General features: G+C 33.4%; 2 protein-coding genes across 3 annotated transcripts; one reads left to right on the plus strand and one right to left on the minus strand.

The window, feature by feature from the left end:
• Positions 1-5,359: 5,359 nt before the first annotated feature.
• LOC144997573 (RNA polymerase III RPC4) lies at positions 5,360-7,696 on the minus strand. Its single transcript, XM_078957465.1, has 10 exons — positions 7,585-7,696; positions 7,366-7,440; positions 7,182-7,240; positions 6,885-6,948; positions 6,667-6,706; positions 6,396-6,493; positions 6,231-6,291; positions 6,053-6,144; positions 5,774-5,980; positions 5,360-5,661 (listed from the first exon to the last, which is right to left on the minus strand). Exons 2-10 carry the CDS (start codon positions 7,414-7,416, stop codon positions 5,512-5,514), a joined length of 822 nt encoding a protein of 273 aa, XP_078813591.1. The 5' UTR covers positions 7,417-7,440; positions 7,585-7,696; the 3' UTR covers positions 5,360-5,511.
• A 9,306-nt stretch (positions 7,697-17,002) lies between these two features.
• LOC145044943 (vacuolar protein sorting-associated protein 28 homolog 1) lies at positions 17,003-18,739 on the plus strand. 2 transcript variants are annotated; one of them, XM_078993297.1, is made up of 3 exons: positions 17,003-17,160; positions 17,765-18,395; positions 18,484-18,739. In XM_078993297.1, exon 2 carries the CDS (start codon positions 17,765-17,767, stop codon positions 18,392-18,394), a length of 630 nt encoding a protein of 209 aa, XP_078849423.1. In that variant the 5' UTR covers positions 17,003-17,160; the 3' UTR covers position 18,395; positions 18,484-18,739. The 2 variants fall into 2 exon arrangements, with proteins under 2 accessions (XP_078849423.1, XP_078849424.1); XM_078993298.1 differs by having other exon boundaries at positions 17,019-17,160; positions 17,747-18,395.
• The last annotated feature ends 1,095 nt before the right edge of the window (positions 18,740-19,834 follow it).

The raw sequence follows: 19,834 nt of genomic DNA on the forward strand, positions 1-19,834 counted from the left end.
TTGTGCTCTTCATTTGTGACTGGGATGCCGTGGATCACAAATAAGGTATGGATAACCATGCAAATTAGCTTGGTACTCTCGATGTTACAAATCACCTAATCAATGTGTCGGTTAACCACACACGCTCCATTGATCTATGATAAACATCAAGCTACCCATTACCATCCTTCATTGGTCTCATATTAGTGTGTCGGTTAACCATACACGCTCCACTAATCGACCAACAAGGTGCAATGTGCAATTTCATGGATTAACGCCAATTCCACATTTTTCCTAAAGTAACTAAAATTTGTGAATTTATAAAAGTGTTTAGTTACTTCATATTTCATTATACTTATAATGGAAAGTTATATCATATCCTACCTGTTCGACTAACGACTCTCCACTAGTCAAGAGTGCAGTGGGTAAGAGTGGATACCCATTCAATCGTCATTTTATAGGCAATTTCCTTAAACACCCCTTATATACCAGCTTCGTGAATGAAGTCTACTAACGGTAAGACTGACTTTTTACTCATACATATATAATATTAGACTTTTAATTTTATATATAGTATAAGGGTGTATTTTACACTTTTAAAATACTAGGTGGTCTAATTTAATAAATTATACTTTTAGTTTAATTAAATACAAACCAAATCATTTTTTATTTATTAAATCTCTTTTAATTATACACTTAATTAACTTAATAAAACGATAATGGTGTAATTTGAACTTTTCAAAATACTAGGGTTTTAGAATTAAAAAAAATTCAAAATTAAATTTTCAATCAAAAATTTAAATTCCAAACCTGAGAACAAGTTTTTGAAACTTTTCAAAACTATCTACATCAAACTACAGATAATTCAATTAATCAAATAATTGGTGATTATCTAAATATGACCTAATTCAATTATTTGCAAGATAATCCATCAAATAATTCAAATAATCAAATTTTATCATATAAGGAAATAATTATTCAATTCAATGATAATTATCTTCTATTTTGGCAATGATAATCACATAATATCAATAAAAATCGGATTTTATCAATAAAAAACATTTTTGGTAATTATCCAAAGCCAAAACAGCTCAAAAACCCGAAAATCCCTCAGTCTAACCCTCAGACTCGTCGATTCAGGGCTGGACTCGTCGAGTACCCAGTGGACTCAGCGAGTTCACATATGTACTCGACTCGAGTCCAAGTATCAGAATGTGAATTTTCGCGTTTTTCAGCCTTGAATGATCATGAAAACATCAAATACATCAAACAAACAGTCTAGGATCTGATACCACTAATGTGATTTGAGCACTACATCAATTCTATGGTGTACATGCAAACCCTAAAGCTTTGGATCTAGTTTGTTTAATATACATGCAATAATAATAATCCAAATCTCATAAACCCTAGATCTAGCATACAATAATCGAATTAACATGTGAATTAGGGTTTAGATCTTACCTTGATTGTTATATAGCAATAACAATCTCAATCCTTCTTTTAATTGACTTCTAAAAGCTTAGTGCCTCACATGTTGCACCTCTAATGGAGTCACAAATACCATAAGCAACAAGATAAACAAGGAGAGAGGAATGAGGCTCCAAAAACGTCCTAGGGTTTCTCTTGGAAGGTTAGAGACGTTTTTAGCTTGCAAAGGGTTCCTTTTATACTTAGGCTTCTAGGGTTCAACTAGGAAATCCTAATCCATCTGCTTAGGCCTTAAGCAGCCCAAAGACCCTTCCAGAAGGCCCTTGGACGATTTCTATATGGATCCCCATATAGAGTTCGCCTATCCTTCCTTTATGGATCTTAAGCCCAACTTTGTAACTATCTTATAATTACAGTATCAGTCCCTTTTATTTAATTAATATCTTTTAGTCACAAAATTAGTTCTTAATTAATTCTTGACTAATATTAATTAAACAATATGATTTCTCTTTTAATATATTATTCACATAATATATTAATAAATCATAATTAATCATTTTTCTCCTTAGTCCATCCTATCAGTTGTTATGGTGAATGCAACCCAAAAGGACCATGCTCACAATCGGGTCAAGTACCTACCAAAATAGTTATGGGCTTAGACACTTAATCCAATAGTTGCACACTGCACCCACTCATGAAACTTCCACCAACCCTACAGCCACTCGTGTATGCTAATCATACATAACGTTGGATCTTATAGACAGTCGAATATCTGATCTTACCCTAATCCCTTCATCAAACAAGAATAGGAAATAAGGTCAAACTAAACATTCTTAGGCTATAGAATGAAAAATCTGCATTTTTCCTTTTTTAAATTTATGTTAATTGACTAAAATACCCTTAGAATGAAAAAAAAAACTAGGAATTTTCAATTATCTTTAATGTAATAATATGTATTAATCACTTTCTTAAATAAGTAAAATGAATGGCTCACAGTCATTTCTACATCCACACAAATAATTAGTTAGAATAGAATAACCTATATATATATATATATATATATACACACACACACACACACACATACACACACACACATGCTTCCAATGAAACAGATAAAAATGAAAGAGTCGAACATACTAGTGTCAAGTCGAGTCGTATGCTTTAAAATGTTTAAACATATATACAATAGTTATATTAAAGTTCTTATAATTGTATCCGACAAGGTCTTATACTTAAAAAAATATTCATAATTGTATCGTTGCATATAATTTCTAAAACACTTTTTTCAATAAAAAACTAAAATATCACTTAAAAATTACTCAACCATTTTGTTGTGCATATCTATCTATATCAACTTCAATACTGAAACTATATGTTCCACACTTGTATGCTTCTAATTTTTAACTGTCTTTTTGGCAACATCTCCACTAGTTTTCAATTGAAAAAATCAGTCGTCCTTTATGTAATATTAAGTTACAGTTCAAAAACTCAAAGATCGTATTCTATTCGAAAACTCTTCCTGAGTGTAACCATTTCCTTCGGTTTATCCAAATCAAAGGTTTTGAAAAACTCACTCGGACACAAATAAACAATAGAAAAATTAATTTCGTACTTGGCTTCATTAAATGATAGTTCAGCTCTTGAAGTTTCATATCAATCATTGCTTTGAATACATAAAGAAGACAAGGAATGGATTCCAATTGCCAAATGAAAACGGTAAATCTCGGATCACCATTTCACTCTCACAAATCAAACGGCGGCAACTTTAACACATTAAATTAAATCACTCCGGACTCAAATCATTTAACAGTGGGCTAACGTAAAGTTCTATGGGTTGTGAGTTCAAAATTTATTAACTATTGTTTTGAATTGTAACTAGTGTTCAATGTGTGTCATTTTATCTAAAGACAAATTGCAAAAATAGTGTATCTCGTTTTTAATAAAATTGTGGTTTTGTTTCAAAATTTTGAGTGGTGCATTAGTGATCTAATTTTGTATATCTTTTGTAGTTTTGATCTCTATGATTGGTATCTTTTTATAATTAGGCATTCTTTTGTGTTATATGCGGTTTTTGACCAAAATCACGACTGTGCACACCATTCTGGGGTGTCATGGTGCCACAATCATTGGCATATGTGGTGCATACAATGAAAGACCATAGCAAACTATCTTTCTTTTCTTCTCTCTTCTTTTTATTCATCGTGATCATTGCAAGTACACCAACGATAGTTTGGAACAAAATGGTGGTGCATGGAGGGAAACCGTGTTGCTTGGCGTGTCCCCAATACCCGATGCCTAATAATAGTACCATCTTATGAGACTAAAGTTGTGAGCCTACAAGCTCCTTTGGTTAATATATTTATAGTTTGATATTTGTATAGATATGATTAAAAAGTAAAATTAGACATGTGTATAAACATACATATTTTTGTCTCCACTTTTTGATGTAAACTATTTTAACAAACGCATAACTTTAGCCCTGATTTTTGGGAGAGTTGTCTCTAATTAGTTGACAATTAAAATGTTGTGATATTTAGTCAAGTTACAAAGTTAATACATCGAATTTCATCATCTGATACATTGGTGGGGCTAAAATAACTTTCTAGAATTGACGGTTTTGGCTCTAAAGTCTAAACATTATTTAATGGACTTTTCCTAATTTAAATGATGCAAAAAAATCTTAATTTCAATTGAATTTTTAACCACATAAGGTTAAGAAGTTTTAAAAGATCTTTAGTCAAAAGAATTATGTTACTATCCTTACAATAGATGACAATTATTTTGATGTTATTTTCAAGTGTTAAAAGTTTTTGTTGTAATTCAAGTGTTCAATTTATGCTATGTCTAAAAGCTGAAATACTAGACGTAAATTCTGAAAAAGTTTACGTTGTTATTATGTGATGAAGGAAGTTATGATTGTTCTTAATAAGCACCAAAGCATCAAGTGTCTACTGAATGTCTTTTTTTAAGTCTGTTTCTCAAACTATTTATGTAGGCATATTCTTCCTTTTTGCTTTTAGAAGCATGTGATTATTAATATAACATTGTTAATAGTGTGAGTGTGTAACATCTTGTGTTTGTTTCTTTTTTCTTGCAACAACCATAAAATACGGTTATTTGAGAAGGACAACGACTGTATATACATGTATGCTTGTCCTCTTGTTTACAACTCCTATATCTTTTGTGGAATTTTCATTTACCAATTTTTCTTTTACTTTTGAAATTGTAGTAATGACTAAGACCAAAAGTATGACCATAAACTAGAGTCATCACATGACGATGATGCATCTAGTAGGAATATGTTGTGCCGAGCAAAACTCTTCATAACCTTCCAAGGTTTTCTATGACATTCTGGAATATTCTAAAGTCTTCCAATATTAACCGGAACCTTCCATAGCCTTCCCTAATGTCTAGAATCTTCTAGAACATTCTAAAACAATCTAACTTCTTCTAAATAATAAGATTGGTTCTATTGGACTAGTGATGATTTTTTAACATGTTGAAGACCGATAAGTACAGCGGTATGACACCTTGGTCAGATCTTTACCATAATATTCTTTTAGTCATGATGCAAACACATCAAAAAAAGTCTTATTGTAATACAACATCTTACTTTCATTTATTTGTTACCTTTTTCTAGAAATAACAATGTCCTTTTTAGTAACTTATTAACAGGTTTTATTTATCAAAAGTTATGTGTGTGTAAAACTTTTTTTTGTAAATTTAAGGAATGAAATGAAAACACAGTACATTGTCTTAATAATAAAGCAGTTGAAACATAAATCATACAATTGGGTAGATTTACAAAGTACAATACCCTAATAAAAATAACGGGAAATACAATGCTATACTTAATTAGTAGTAAAAATCTTGGAAGTACAATGCGTAAACAGCAAGAAATAAACATTCGATGCCATAAAAACAAGTAATATCAAAGAACAAGAGCTGATTATATGTATGTGTGCAAACTCCAAACTTGATTAGATAACATAAATAATAATATGAATAAAGAGTAGAAAAAATCTATATATCAATAATCAGAAACTGTATTCAATCAAAACTTCTTCCATTTGTAAAAAAAAAAAAAAAAAAATAATAAATTTATGATATATCCATGTTGTCAAGGACAGATTCAATATCTGGGGTGATAATGACACGCTTATTAAGTTCTCCAACATTGCAACAATATTTCTCTTCACTGTTCATCACAACCAAATCCTGTGCAAATGAACAATCCAAACCTCCAGAAACCTGCACCCCATTCAATTCTTTCTATTTTTACTTATTTGAAGATTATAGTTTTACAAAAGTAAGATAATATAATAAACATATGAAACGAAAGTACATTGCTAAGAGAACTCACATTGAAGAGATGATCTCCTAATTTGAGTTTCACAACACCACTTTTATACACCAACATTTTGCCCATAGAGCCTGCGGGAAGTTCATTCAAACTGCAAGCTTTTGAAGCATTTTTCAATGGCTTTCCCTCTGTTTTCACAGATTGATTTGGAATAGGCATTGTTGCTGGTAGTTGAAAGAAAATTAATTTCTTTTCCAAGTCTTCCTCCTGTCAAATTTCTTTCTTTTTATATTTTTTTATATACATCCAGGTATAAAAAAATAAGTGAAAGCAACCAACCAGTAAACCAAGTTCTTCAGCGGGATTTACAGAGGATTCATTGTATGCATTGGTTTCTGACTCCTCGTTAAATTCTTGTTCATCCAGAAGCTCTGTAAATTTTTTTTTTTTTAAAAAAGAATGATAAATGAATTACATGTATTCTATAAAGCACCTATATTTCAAAAGTAAAACATACCTGGATTTCCTGAGTATGGAATCCTTACAGGTAGAGTAACAGGATAGTACTTGTAGTAATCCTGAAGTATAGTTTAACAAAACAAAAATTTAAAGAGAAAATAGTTTTCAAAGTGATAATAATGGAAACTACAGAAAGATGAAATTCAGTCTGTATTTAACCTACCCATGGTTCCTTGTATTCCTTTGCTCCAATGCTTGAGGTTGCAGCATTTCCACCTCCAGATTTGGTACCAAAGTTAAATGATGAAACTCGTGCTGAGGCTGCAATTATGGTGTATACAGAGTGAGGCTATATTAGAGAACTCTATATGACCACAGATTTAGATCTTTATTGGTTTAAAGGGAACTTATTCTGTTGTTGCTTAAAACCTTGAAAAGAGATAAACACCAAAACTGAGAGGGGAATAAATGTGAGAAAGGAGAAGGAAAGTTACGCTTGGTTTCAGTTTTGAATTTTGGTCTGTTAGAAGTTTCCTGCAAATGAGCAAAAACAAGGAGCTTTAAAATCAGGTGATGGATTTAATACTATTTTGCAGAGAAGGATAAATACAGAGAGTAAAATGGAAAATCTTGAGAACTCCAATGTGATGTATGGGAAGCAGACTTAAGAGAATAATAAGATAAATGAAATCTAATTCAAGACTAGACATACCTTGAACATCTTCATCAGTTCTTTTGCCTTATCATCATCAGCTTCATCATCTTCAAACTTTTCACTAGACACATACAATTTATTCACACAAACTACCTCAATGTCAAATTAACTGAGCAAGAGAAAAACTCTATTTGATTTGGAGGTTTGTATATTATCTTATTTATATTATGTTCCCATTTGACAACTATAATCATATCATTCATTAATGCGATACAACCACACATAAACATTGATCATGTTGTGCATCTAGTATACAATATAACCAATTTTACAAACTATACGATCAATACTCACGGTTTGGGTAAAAGTAGCTTTTGCTCTCTTTTAGGAGGCGCTTTTGGCTTGAACTTCATCTGAAATCAACCAATTTTCGATCATATTACTGTTACATCAAAGCCTGACATCTAAATTCATATTCATTCCGATAGAAACCATCATATTTTAAGTTCTGAAGAAAAAAAAAGCACAGTGAACAGACCTTTCTCGGAGGTTGTGGGGCACCATTGCCGTTGCTCTCATCCATCTGCATTTCTCAAATGACTTCAGCAGGTTTCTGCCAATAGAAAAGGAATAAATTCATCGCAAAACAATCATAATCAAAACAATCAAAACTCGATTCTCTTTGAATATGCAATCTCTGGTCCTATTCCAAAACGTAGGAGATGAAGAGTAATGAGAAATAGATAAGTTTAATTACTATCTCCGTCGACGTGACAACGATCGCCGGCGAACTGGTAAGTGTTTCAGAATGCGGAGGCGACGGAAGTGATATATACGCGAGGTGGTGGCGGCTTAAAAAGGGAGTGGGGAGGGGAGGTTTTAGAGCGGTAAAGTTCCCAGCTTGTTACGAGACGATATTAGAAAACTCGTCCCTACATTATATCTTAATAGCTGCTGATACCCATTAAACTTTTACCTTAACATTTTTGGCCCATATATCTTCAATTTATTACAAATTTAGTCGAATAGATGAAAAACTAACGATTTAGACGAACGAACTATCTATTATTCATCAGAAGATTTTAAGTGTTTTAAAATTTGCAATTTTTTTGCTGCATCAAGTGATATTTAGGTGAATTTTTCTGAATTTTAGAATGGGGAGGTTCTTTTTGTTTTAATTATAATGAGTTATTAAATTAATAGATAACCCTTAACATATTCCTATGATCCTATCTAATAATCATTAACATAGACTACAATATTTGTTTTTTAAAAACCTATATATTAAAATTTATTTCAAATATATCTTATTTATGGCTATATATTTTTCATTTTAATGTTTAAGAATAGATTCATGTAAAATCGATTGTTTTAATAATAAGTTGAATCCTTGAAAAAAAGCAATCAATGTGATGTAAAACACCACCAATGGACACATTGTTTATGTCGAAAAGACTAATCAAAATTGCAATATCTTTATTTCCAACAAATATAACATTAATATTTTTTATATAAGTGTTAAATACTTAGTACAAAACATTTTGATACAAACAAGTATAGTGACATCAAAAAAGAATTACTGATAAAAATAATAATAATAATAATAATAATAATAATAATAATAATAATAAAAGATAAAATTGCAAGATTAGACCTTATGGTATACAAAAAACTTTGGATAGAATCCAAAAAGTTTTCAACTTGTATGGAAGGTTCAAAATCAAGATTTTTCTGGATTTTTGGTCATTGATACGCTTGAAAAGTCGATTTTACCCTTTTCATTTATTTTTTCTAATTTTTATTTATTTATTTTGGTATTTAAATAATTAAAAATAAAAAATAAAAACTACAATCTCATCAGACATACACACACCTACAACTCTAAACATTAACACATCTGCAACTCTAAATACACACACATGGAACTCGAACACATACCAACATCAAACCCATCACAAAAATTAGAATAAAAATGAAGCATAAACATTGATTACCATTTAAAAAATAGCTACAGCCATTCAAAATTAATATCAAAGCTCTCCAAAACTTTATCTCAAATCATAAATAGAATTATTCAACATATTAATTCAATCAAAAGATCGTTTAACATATTTAACCCATAACAATCAAATACAAATATCATCTGAAACACGGAATCAATTAAAATTTGGAAAAATACCCAAGAACACTTCAATGGAGAAAATCTAAAAAACTGGAACAAACCATACAAATCCCATAATCAAAAACTACTTCCCTAAAAACACGTCAGAGTTTCGAGATTTCTAAAAAGTATTTTGTCATAAGTTTCATTCTGATTACTTAGAAGAAGAAAACGACAAACCTATAGGCTAAGAACTCTTAAACATATATGATTTCAAACTTCTACCCTAAGAAAACCATATTAAAGTGAGTTACAAGAGTTGTGATGCTGGTTTCGATTATATTATCATCTAGGGTTTGGGAAATTGGGTTTGTTCTTTGTACTCTAGCCTGGGGATATGGAATTGATCTTGAAATTGGGAAGGTAAGATGAGCAGGATAAAGATGAGTTGTTGCAGATTAATTGGGAACTAAGGATGAACAAGGATCGAGTCGATGTTCTTCTTGCATCATGTGTGTGAGTGTGTGAAGGGTAGAGGGTTCAACCGATGGTGGGTATAAAGAGGGGTTGGTAGTGTTGACGGTGAAATTAGGATGTTGAACCAAACTCCGAAAAAGCCGTTGTTTCTTCCGATGAGGTCGTAGTTTCCTCCGACGAGTTTGTTGTCAAATAGGTAAAAAATCCTGAGACTCCAGTAGGTCCTAAGCTCACCTGGGATTTTTCTGAGGAGTTTGTTTTCCGATGGGTTTGATGGAGTTTAAAATCACGTCTTGGAGATTTTCAAGGTTGTCAATGGAAGACGAGATGGGGATGAGAAGCTCTCCGGTTGAGTGTGTGTGTGTGTGTTAGAGAGAGAGATGTGGAGGTAAGTGGGTGAGGGATAATTATTTTCTTTTCTTTTTTTAAAAAAATTAAAATAGTATCTTAATAATTATAAAACTACAAAAAAGAAAATAAAATGGCATAACCGTCTTTTCAAGTTTTTTTGGACAAAAAAACACAACCCCTCCCCCTAATTTTGGACCTTTTATGCAAATGAAAACCTGTTTAGACCCTATCCAAAGTTTTTTAAATACCACAAGGACCAATCTTGCAGTTTTGTCTAAAAAAGACAACAAATTATCCATTAAGTGCTTTAACTGCAGTAAATGATAAACAATTGTCAATTAAAATAGATATATACAATTTTTGAATGATAGATCATCTCAGTCTTGAAATCTATGATATTCAAACATAAGTCAACTATATTTTAAAGCCTACGATATCACAAAATACATAAAAAATTTATACCATGTTCTAACTAAGATTGTTACCTGCAAATACATACAAGCCAACTCATTAAGATTTCTACACTATGGTTGAATACTATTGAAAACATTATTTTTCTAGATTATATTGATTAATAAAATCAATGCTAATGACTTTCAGTTGTTTAATATTAACTAATAATAAAAACTATGCATGACATCTAACATATGGAATACTTTATAGGGTTCTTATGCTACTTTGTGATCCTAGTTTTATATAGGGTTTGTCTGGAGTATGATGCCAATGCACGACATACAGATTTGGTTGGATTGATATAAACAAACCATGAAAGTGATTTGGAGAAAATAAGATCATTAGTGGTTGGTCTCGTTCAAAGTATTCTTTTAAAAGTGGATAAGTCTGTCATGCTCTATGATAGGTTATGCATTCAAAAGTCTGGTGTCAAGGAGAATGTGTAAGACATGGTGAAAAGGATGTTGACCACAAAGAAGTTCAAGCTTTTCTTGGACTTTTTTGATGTTTACAGGTGGCAAGCCCTTTCAGGGCTTGATGGCAGGAAGGGAGAGGAAGTTCTTGTTTAAGGTGGAGTTTAGAGGATGCTCAAGTCAATGTGTAAATTATTAAATGTAACTTAAGCATTTGGAGCATTTGAGTTCAATAAAGCACTTGGAACTCAATGGAGCACTTAGGCTTTATGGAGCATGTAAAAAAGGAACGGATCATCTGAGAAGGGAATGAATAAACTGACAAAGGAAAGAATCAAGTGTCAAAAGAATAGATTCTCTAAAGGGGGGGGGGGTATGGAGGACCGGGAAGAGGTTTGGACCACTTGGGAGTGGAATATAGCAACTTGATGAATAGTTACGCCATTCGATTAAGTGTTGGGCCAATTAGCAAGCATGTTGCGCCACTAGGTAAGCATGTTGCACCATTAGCATATATGTTGCGCTACTTTAGATAATGTTGCACCACTCTGGTAGATATTGTGCCAAAATGGAAGAAGTTGCACCAACCTAGAAGTTCTTACGCCGCCTTGGAAGGAAGTTGTGCTACTTAAAAGGAAGTTGCTCCATGCTTGAAGGATGTTGCGCCATCTTTGCACAAGATGGGCCCTCATCATGCAAGATGTGTCATCATCATGTCGATGCACCATCTTGATGCAAGGTGCGCCATTTTGGTTCCTTGATGTGCCATGGTATCCCTGAGGAGCCACACATGATTAAAAGTTGGTGATGCTCAAGGAATACACCATTATGTGCCACCATGATGGATGTTAGGCCACTAGTGTTCATGATGTGCTACCTATGCATCATGATGCTCCACTGTGGCTCACTGTGCTCCATCATGTGCGTTGTTGATACTCATGTGTTGCATGTTATGGAATCGTTGTGAGCCCTGTGTGCTTTTGGATTTGTTTGTTTTCTGATTTACTTCCTAACAAGTGGTATTATAGCTAAACAAGTGCCATTAGATTAAGTGCTTTAACTGCAGTAAATGATAAACAATTGTCAATTAAAATAGATATATACAATTTTTGAATGATAGATCATCTTAGTCTTGAAATCTATGATATTCAAACATAAGTCAACTATATTTTAAAGCCTACGATATCACAAAATACATAAAAAATTTATACCATGTTCTAACTAAGATTGTTACCTGCAAATACATACAAGCCAACTCATTAAGATTTCTACACTATGGTTGAATACTATTGAAAACATTATTTTTCTAGATTATATTGATTAATAAAATCAATGCTAATGACTTTCAGTTGTTTAATATTAACTAATAATAAAAACTATGCATGACATCTAACATATGGAATACTTTATAGGGTTCTTATGCTACTTTGTGATCCTAGTTTTATATAGGGTTTGTCTGGAGTATGATGCCAATGCACGACATACAGATTTGGTTGGATTGATATAAACAAACCATGAAAGTGATTTGGAGAAAATAAGATCATTAGTGGTTGGTCTCGTTTAGAGTATTCTTTTAAAAGTGGATAAGTCTGTCATGCTCTATGATAGGTTATGCATTCAAAAGTCTGGTGTCAAGGAGAATGTGTAAGACATGGTGAAAAGGATGTTGACCACAAAGAAGTTCAAGCTTTTCTTGGACTTTTTTGATGTTTACAGGTGGCAAGCCCTTTCAGGGCTTGATGGCAGGAAGGGAGAGGAAGTTCTTGTTTAAGGTGGAGTTTAGAGGATGCTCAAGTCAATGTGTAAATTATTAAATGTAACTTAAGCATTTGGAGCATTTGAGTTCAATAAAGCACTTGGAACTCAATGGAGCACTTAGGCTTTATGGAGCATGTAAAAAAGGAACGGATCATCTGAGAAGGGAATGAATAAACTGACAAAGGAAAGAATCAAGTGTCAAAAGAATAGATTCTCTAAAGGGGGGGGGGTATGGAGGACCGGGAAGAGGTTTGGACCACTTGGGAGTGGAATATAGCAACTTGATGAATAGTTACGCCATTCGATTAAGTGTTGGGCCAATTAGCAAGCATGTTGCGCCACTAGGTAAGCATGTTGCACCATTAGCATATATGTTGCGCTACTTTAGATAATGTTGCACCACTCTGGTAGATATTGTGCCAAAATGAAAGAAGTTGCACCAACCTAGAAGTTCTTACGCCGCCTTGGAAGGAAGTTGTGCTACTTAAAAGGAAGTTGCTCCATGCTTGAAGGATGTTGCGCCATCTTTGCACAAGATGGGCCCTCATCATGCAAGATGTGTCATCATCATGTCGATGCACCATCTTGATGCAAGGTGCGCCATTTTGGTTCCTTGATGTGCCATGGTATCCCTGAGGAGCCACACATGATTAAAAGTTGGTGATGCTCAAGGAATACACCATTATGTGCCACCATGATGGATGTTAGGCCACTAGTGTTCATGATGTGCTACCTATGCATCATGATGCTCCACTGTGGCTCACTGTGCTCCATCATGTGCGTTGTTGATACTCATGTGTTGCATGTTATGGAATTGTTGTGAGCCCTGTGTGCTTTTGGTTTTGTTTGTTTTCTGATTTACTTCCTAACAAGTGGTATTATAGCTAAACAAGTGCCATTAGATTAAGTGCTTTAACTGCAGTAAATGATAAACAATTGTCAATTAAAATAGATATATACAATTTTTGAATGATAGATCATCTCAGTCTTGAAATCTATGATATTCAAACATAAGTCAACTATATTTTAAATCCTATAATATCACAAAATACATAAAAACTTTATACCATGTTCTAACTAAGATTGTTACCTGCAAATACACACAAGCCACCTCATTAAGATTTCTACACTATGGTTGAATACTATTGAAAACATTATTTTTCTAGATTATATTGATTAATAAAATCAATGCTAATGACTTCCAGTTGTTTAATATTAACTAATAATAAAAACTATGCATGACATCTAACATATGGAATACTTTATAGGGTTCTTATGCTACTTTGTGATCCTAGTTTTATATAGGGTTTGTCTGGAGTATGATGCCAATGCACAACATACAGATTTGGTTGGATTGATATAAACAAACCATGAAAGTGATTTGGAGAAAATAAGATCATTAGTGGTTGGTCTCGTTCAAAGTATTCTTTTAAAAGTGGATAAGTCTGTCATGCTCTATGATAGGTTATGCATTCAAAAGTCTGGTGCCAAGGAGAATGTGTAAGACATGGTGAAAAGGATGTTGACCACAAAGAAGTTCAAGCTTTTCTTGGACTTTTTTGATGTTTACAGGTGGCAAGCCCTTTCAGGGCTTGATGGCAGGAAGGGAGAGGAAGTTCTTGTTTAAGGTGGAGTTTAGAGGATGCTCAAGTCAATGTGTAAATTATTAAATGTAACTTAAGCATTTGGAGCATTTGAGTTCAATAAAGCACTTGGAACTCAATGGAGCACTTAGGCTTTATGGAGCATGTAAAAAAGGAACGGATCATCTGAGAAGGGAATGAATAAACTGACAAAGGAAAGAATCAAGTGTCAAAAGAATAGATTCTCTAAAGGGGGGGGGTATGGAGGACCGGGAAGAGGTTTGGACCACTTGGGAGTGGAATATAGCAACTTGATGAATAGTTACGCCATTCGATTAAGTGTTGGGCCAATTAGCAAGCATGTTGCGCCACTAGGTAAGCATGTTGCACCATTAGCATATATGTTGCGCTACTTTAGATAATGTTGCACCACTCTGGTAGATATTGTGCCAAAATGGAAGAAGTTGCACCAACCTAGAAGTTCTTACGCCGCCTTGGAAGGAAGTTGTGCTACTTAAAAGGAAGTTGCTCCATGCTTGAAGGATGTTGCGCCATCTTTGCACAAGATGGGCCCTCATCATGCAAGATGTGTCATCATCATGTCGATGCACCATCTTGATGCAAGGTGCGCCATTTTGGTTCCTTGATGTGCCATGGTATCCCTGAGGAGCCACACATGATTAAAAGTTGGTGATGCTCAAGGAATACACCATTATGTGCCACCATGATGGATGTTAGGCCACTAGTGTTCATGATGTGCTACCTATGCATCATGATGCTCCACTGTGGCTCACTGTGCTCCATCATGTGCGTTGTTGATACTCATGTGTTGCATGTTATGGAATCGTTGTGAGCCCTGTGTGCTTTTGGATTTGTTTGTTTTCTGATTTACTTCCTAACAAGTGGTATTATAGCTAAACAAGTGCCATTAGATTAAGTGCTTTAACTGCAGTAAATGATAAACAATTGGCAATTAAAATAGATATATACAATTTTTGAATGATAGATCATCTCAGTCTTGAAATCTATGATATTCAAACATAAGTCAACTATATTTTAAAGCCTACGATATCACAAAATACATAAAAAATTTATACCATGGTTGAATACCTGCAAATACATACAAGCCAACTCATTAAGATTTCTACACTATGGTTGAATACTATTGAAAACATTATTTTTCTAGATTATATTGATTAATAAAATCAATGCTAATGACTTTCAGTTGTTTAATATTAACTAATAATAAAAACTATGCATGACATCTAACATATGGAATCCTTTATAGGGTTCTTATGCTACTTTGTGATCCTAGTTTTATATAGGGTTTGTCTGGAGTATGATGCCAATGCACGACATACAGATTTGGTTGGATTGATATAAACAAACCATGAAAGTGATTTGGAGAAAATAAGATCATTAGTGGTTGGTCTCGTTTAGAGTATTCTTTTAAAAGTGGATAAGTCTGTCATGCTCTATGATAGGTTATGCATTCAAAAGTCTGGTGTCAAGGAGAATGTGTAAGACATGGTGAAAAGGATGTTGACCACAAAGAAGTTCAAGCTTTTCTTGGACTTTTTTGATGTTTACAGGTGGCAAGCCCTTTCAGGGCTTGATGGCAGGAAGGGAGAGGAAGTTCTTGTTTAAGGTGGAGTTTAGAGGATGCTCAAGTCAATGTGTAAATTATTAAATGTAACTTAAGCATTTGGAGCATTTGAGTTCAATAAAGCACTTGGAACTCAATGGAGCACTTAGGCTTTATGGAGCATGTAAAAAAGGAACGGATCATCTGAGAAGGGAATGAATAAACTGACAAAGGAAAGAATCAAGTGTCAAAAGAATAGATTCTCTAAAGGGGGGGGGGGTATGGAGGACCGGGAAGAGGTTTGGACCACTTGGGAGTGGAATATAGCAACTTGATGAATAGTTACGCCATTCGATTAAGTGTTGGGCCAATTAGCAAGCATGTTGCGCCACTAGGTAAGCATGTTGCACCATTAGCATATATGTTGCGCTACTTTAGATAATGTTGCACCACTCTGGTAGATATTGTGCCAAAATGGAAGAAGTTGCACCAACCTAGAAGTTCTTACGCCGCCTTGGAAGGAAGTTGTGCTACTTAAAAGGAAGTTGCTCCATGCTTGAAGGATGTTGCGCCATCTTTGCACAAGATGGGCCCTCATCATGCAAGATGTGTCATCATCATGTCGATGCACCATCTTGATGCAAGGTGCGCCATTTTGGTTCCTTGATGTGCCATGGTATCCCTGAGGAGCCACACATGATTAAAAGTTGGTGATGCTCAAGGAATACACCATTATGTGCCACCATGATGGATGTTAGGCCACTAGTGTTCATGATGTGCTACCTATGCATCATGATGCTCCACTGTGGCTCACTGTGCTCCATCATGTGCGTTGTTGATACTCATGTGTTGCATGTTATGGAATTGTTGTGAGCCCTGTGTGCTTTTGGTTTTGTTTGTTTTCTGATTTACTTCCTAACAAGTGGTATTATAGCTAAACAAGTGCCATTAGATTTTGTTATGAATCTTGTCAAGTATCGTCTAATTTCCTAACACTGGATCTAGAAGTTCAATCTAATATCACAAAATACATAAAAACTTTGTACCATGTTCTATGTAAGGTTGTTACCTGCAAATACACACAAGCCAACTCATAAAGATTTCTACACTATGGTTGAATGCTATTGACAAAATTGTTTTGCTAGATTACATGGATTAAGAAAATCAATGTCAATGACTTTCAATTGTTTAATATCATCTAATAATAAAAACGCTGCATGCCATCTAAAATATGCAACTTTATAGGGTTTTTATGCTACTTTGTGATCCTATTTATATGTAGGGTTTATGATGATCTTTTGATTCAAATGTTATGTGTTTCCCGACCTTGATGGTCATTTAAAAAAAAAAGTTACAGTGAATAACAATAAAACAGAAACGACCATCAAGGAGACTAAAATTTAAATTTAAGTAAAATCAAAATGTAATAGGGAAGGATTAAAAAAGGGATTGAATTTTGTTCTTCCTTGACCAAATCTTTCTTATTATTGAAGACAAACCCTATACCTCGCCATAACACTAACTCATCGAAGTACACGCTACAGTTCGCATATCTGTTCATCGCCATATCATCGGTCGTTGCTCTGCTTATCTTTGTCGTTCATTCAATCAGGTAACGGCCTCATCTTCTGCTTCGTTGAATCAGTCGTATCTATTTCGATGCTCAAAATCTACATAGATCAACGATTAAACCCTAGTTTCGTATACAATTTGCTGATTTGGATCGAATTATGATTTTTTTTAACCCTAGTTTATTGAAGATAAAGGTTAATCTTGATTTCTATCAGCTTTCCAGTCTTGATAAACATTCAATAATTGTTCAAACTGCTCCGATCGATCACTTGGTCCCAACTGGATCTTGGTTTCGTCTGATTTTATGTGCAATAGAACCCCAGACGTTTTCACATATTATGTTTTAAATTTCTGTTGACTAATCTAATCTTAAAGTGATATCAAATGTTATAAAGTTTTATATCCTCACAATTCACAAGAACAACATGCGTGTTTTGATCTCCGTTGACTAATTTTGAAGTGATTAAGAAAATCACTTCCAAATGCTTTACAATTTATGTTACCAGAAAGAATTAGAAAAACAGGATGAATGAGTTTTTTTGCATCTGTAGCTATCAAATTCTTCACTAGATATTCTTAACTTGCAATCAATTATGGAATTAGATTGGAGATTCAGATGTTTTCAGTTGTTGACATTTTGATAGATGGAAGTGAAGCTATGGAACGACAAACGTGAGAGAGAAATGTATGAAAATTTTGCTGAACTTTATGCAATAATCAAAGCCACAGAAAAACTGGAAAAAGCATATGTTCGTGATATAATCTCATCATCTGATTATGAAACAGAATGTCAAAAACTAATTGCTCATTTCAAAACACTTTCATCAAACCTAAAAGACACAGTCCCCAGTATCGAAAGATTCCACGATACTTACAAAATGGACTGCTCTGCCGCCATGAACCGCCTGATAACCTCCGGCGTCCCCGCCACGGTGGAGCACAGGGCGGCAGCCTCCGCCTCCAGCGGAAGCTCAGCTGCAATTGTGGCGGAATGCGTTGCAAATTTCATCACTGCAATGGATACTTTGAAGCTGAACATGGTGGCTGTTGACCAAGTTTTTCCTTTGCTGTCTGATTTGTTGGGTTCGTTGAACAAAATGTCGATTTTGCCCCCGGATTTTGAAGGGAAGACTAAGATGAAGGAGTGGATTGGGAGGTTGGCAAAAATGGGGGCGGCTGATGAGTTGACTGAACAGCAGTCAAGGCAACTGCAGTTTGACTTGGACTCTTCCTATAATTCCTTCATGGCTGCATTGCCTACTGATGGGACTTAGAGTAAGTTTTTTTTATTAAACGTAACATAGATCATTTATTTCTCACAATTTATAATGATAAAAAAATCACAATTTTGTCATGGTGATAGATTCATTCGGGTATTAATGCATGAAGTGTAGCATGAATTTGGATGACTTGGGATTAGAAGCTTGATTTAGTTGTTGTGTTTGTAAGTATTCTTTTAGTATACATAGAACCATATGAAATGTGTTTGTTTTTCCTTTTTATACAAGGGTGGTTTTGTTTGTAAGGGAAGATGACTTACAATTTTTTTTGTAAATTGTTGAAGATTTGAAACATTGTTTGATGTTGAATTTGTTAATGGTAAATTTAGAATTTAATCAGGGAGTAATCATGTTGACTCAATCATATTTGATTTGGTACTAGACTATCAAACAAACAAACTCTTATACATTATGTCATTAAGGAGTATATCTTTTATAAAAAATTATATTAATAGCATTAAAGTTTATCTTTTGCAAGAAAATTGTATCAAAGAAGCGTAATAATGAAAAACATATCGAGAGGCATAAAATTGCATCTAATTAGTATTATGAATTTTTTTTTGGAGATGTTGAATGGCACCATTGTTGTCTTTTTAGACGTATTAAAGCATAATACGAAAAATGGATAGAAATATAAATCCCAAAAATGCAGTAAAACAGGGGCGGTTATACGTAAGAGTTTATCAACTTATCAAAAAAAAAAAAAAAAAGAGTTATTTAAATCAACAATTGTTTTTTTAATACAAATTATTAATAATCATTATTAACATTATCAAACCACGATAAATTAATAAACATTTTGAAACCCCAACATCATCTATGCTTTCAAAAATTATTCATGGACTATGGTATTTATTAAGAAATTGTCTTGAAAATTAAGTATATCTTCTGATAGGATTCACAGTGAATTTGTATTTATAAAATCCTAACATGGAATACGTTGTTAAATAAACATAAATTTTTTTATCGAAAATAAATGTCTACCAAATCACATAATTTTTTTTATCGAAAATACATGTCTACCAAATCACAAATGATCTTAACCTACAAACAAAAATTGACCTACAAACAAAAAATGATACCAATTAGTCGATTCTGTAGTAAGATTAGATCTATTATATGATTCGGTCTCATCTTTTTAGTTTTTATTCTTCTAAATACAAGTTATTTATTAAAGTTGTTCGTAAATTGCATATAAAGTCTAGAAAAAAATTGTGGAATTAGTATGAAATCAAGTCTAAAAATATGTTCATTCAATTTGAAATCGAGCATTGCACATCACAAATAGAACATCACAACTTCATTGACTTTAAAGGAGGCAAAACATCGCTATACGTAAATTAGTCTCTTTGTGGTCATACAAATTTGATTATCCGTGACCATCATGATAATTTTGTTTAATTTATTATTATTATATTTTGTTTAAAATGTTTT

This window comes from Lactuca saligna, chromosome 5, assembly GCF_052625555.1.
Source record: "Lactuca saligna cultivar CGN05327 chromosome 5, ASM5262555v1, whole genome shotgun sequence".
NCBI lineage: Eukaryota > Viridiplantae > Streptophyta > Magnoliopsida > Asterales > Asteraceae > Lactuca > Lactuca saligna.

Bases quoted from the DNA above. Each gene is read 5' to 3' on its own strand.
- LOC144997573 (XM_078957465.1), bottom strand. From the start codon at position 7,416: ATGCAGATGGATGAGAGCAACGGCAATGGTGCCCCACAACCTCCGAGA. The intron at 6,949-7,181 runs GTGAGTATTGAT...GTATGTGTCTAG, and splicing joins AAGCTACTTTTACCCAAACC to TGAAAAGTTTGAAGATGATG. The intron at 6,145-6,230 runs GTATGTTTTACT...AAAAATTTACAG, and splicing joins TCCATACTCAGGAAATCCAG to AGCTTCTGGATGAACAAGAA.
- LOC145044943 (XM_078993297.1), top strand. From the start codon at position 17,765: ATGGAAGTGAAGCTATGGAACGACAAACGTGAGAGAGAAATGTATGAA.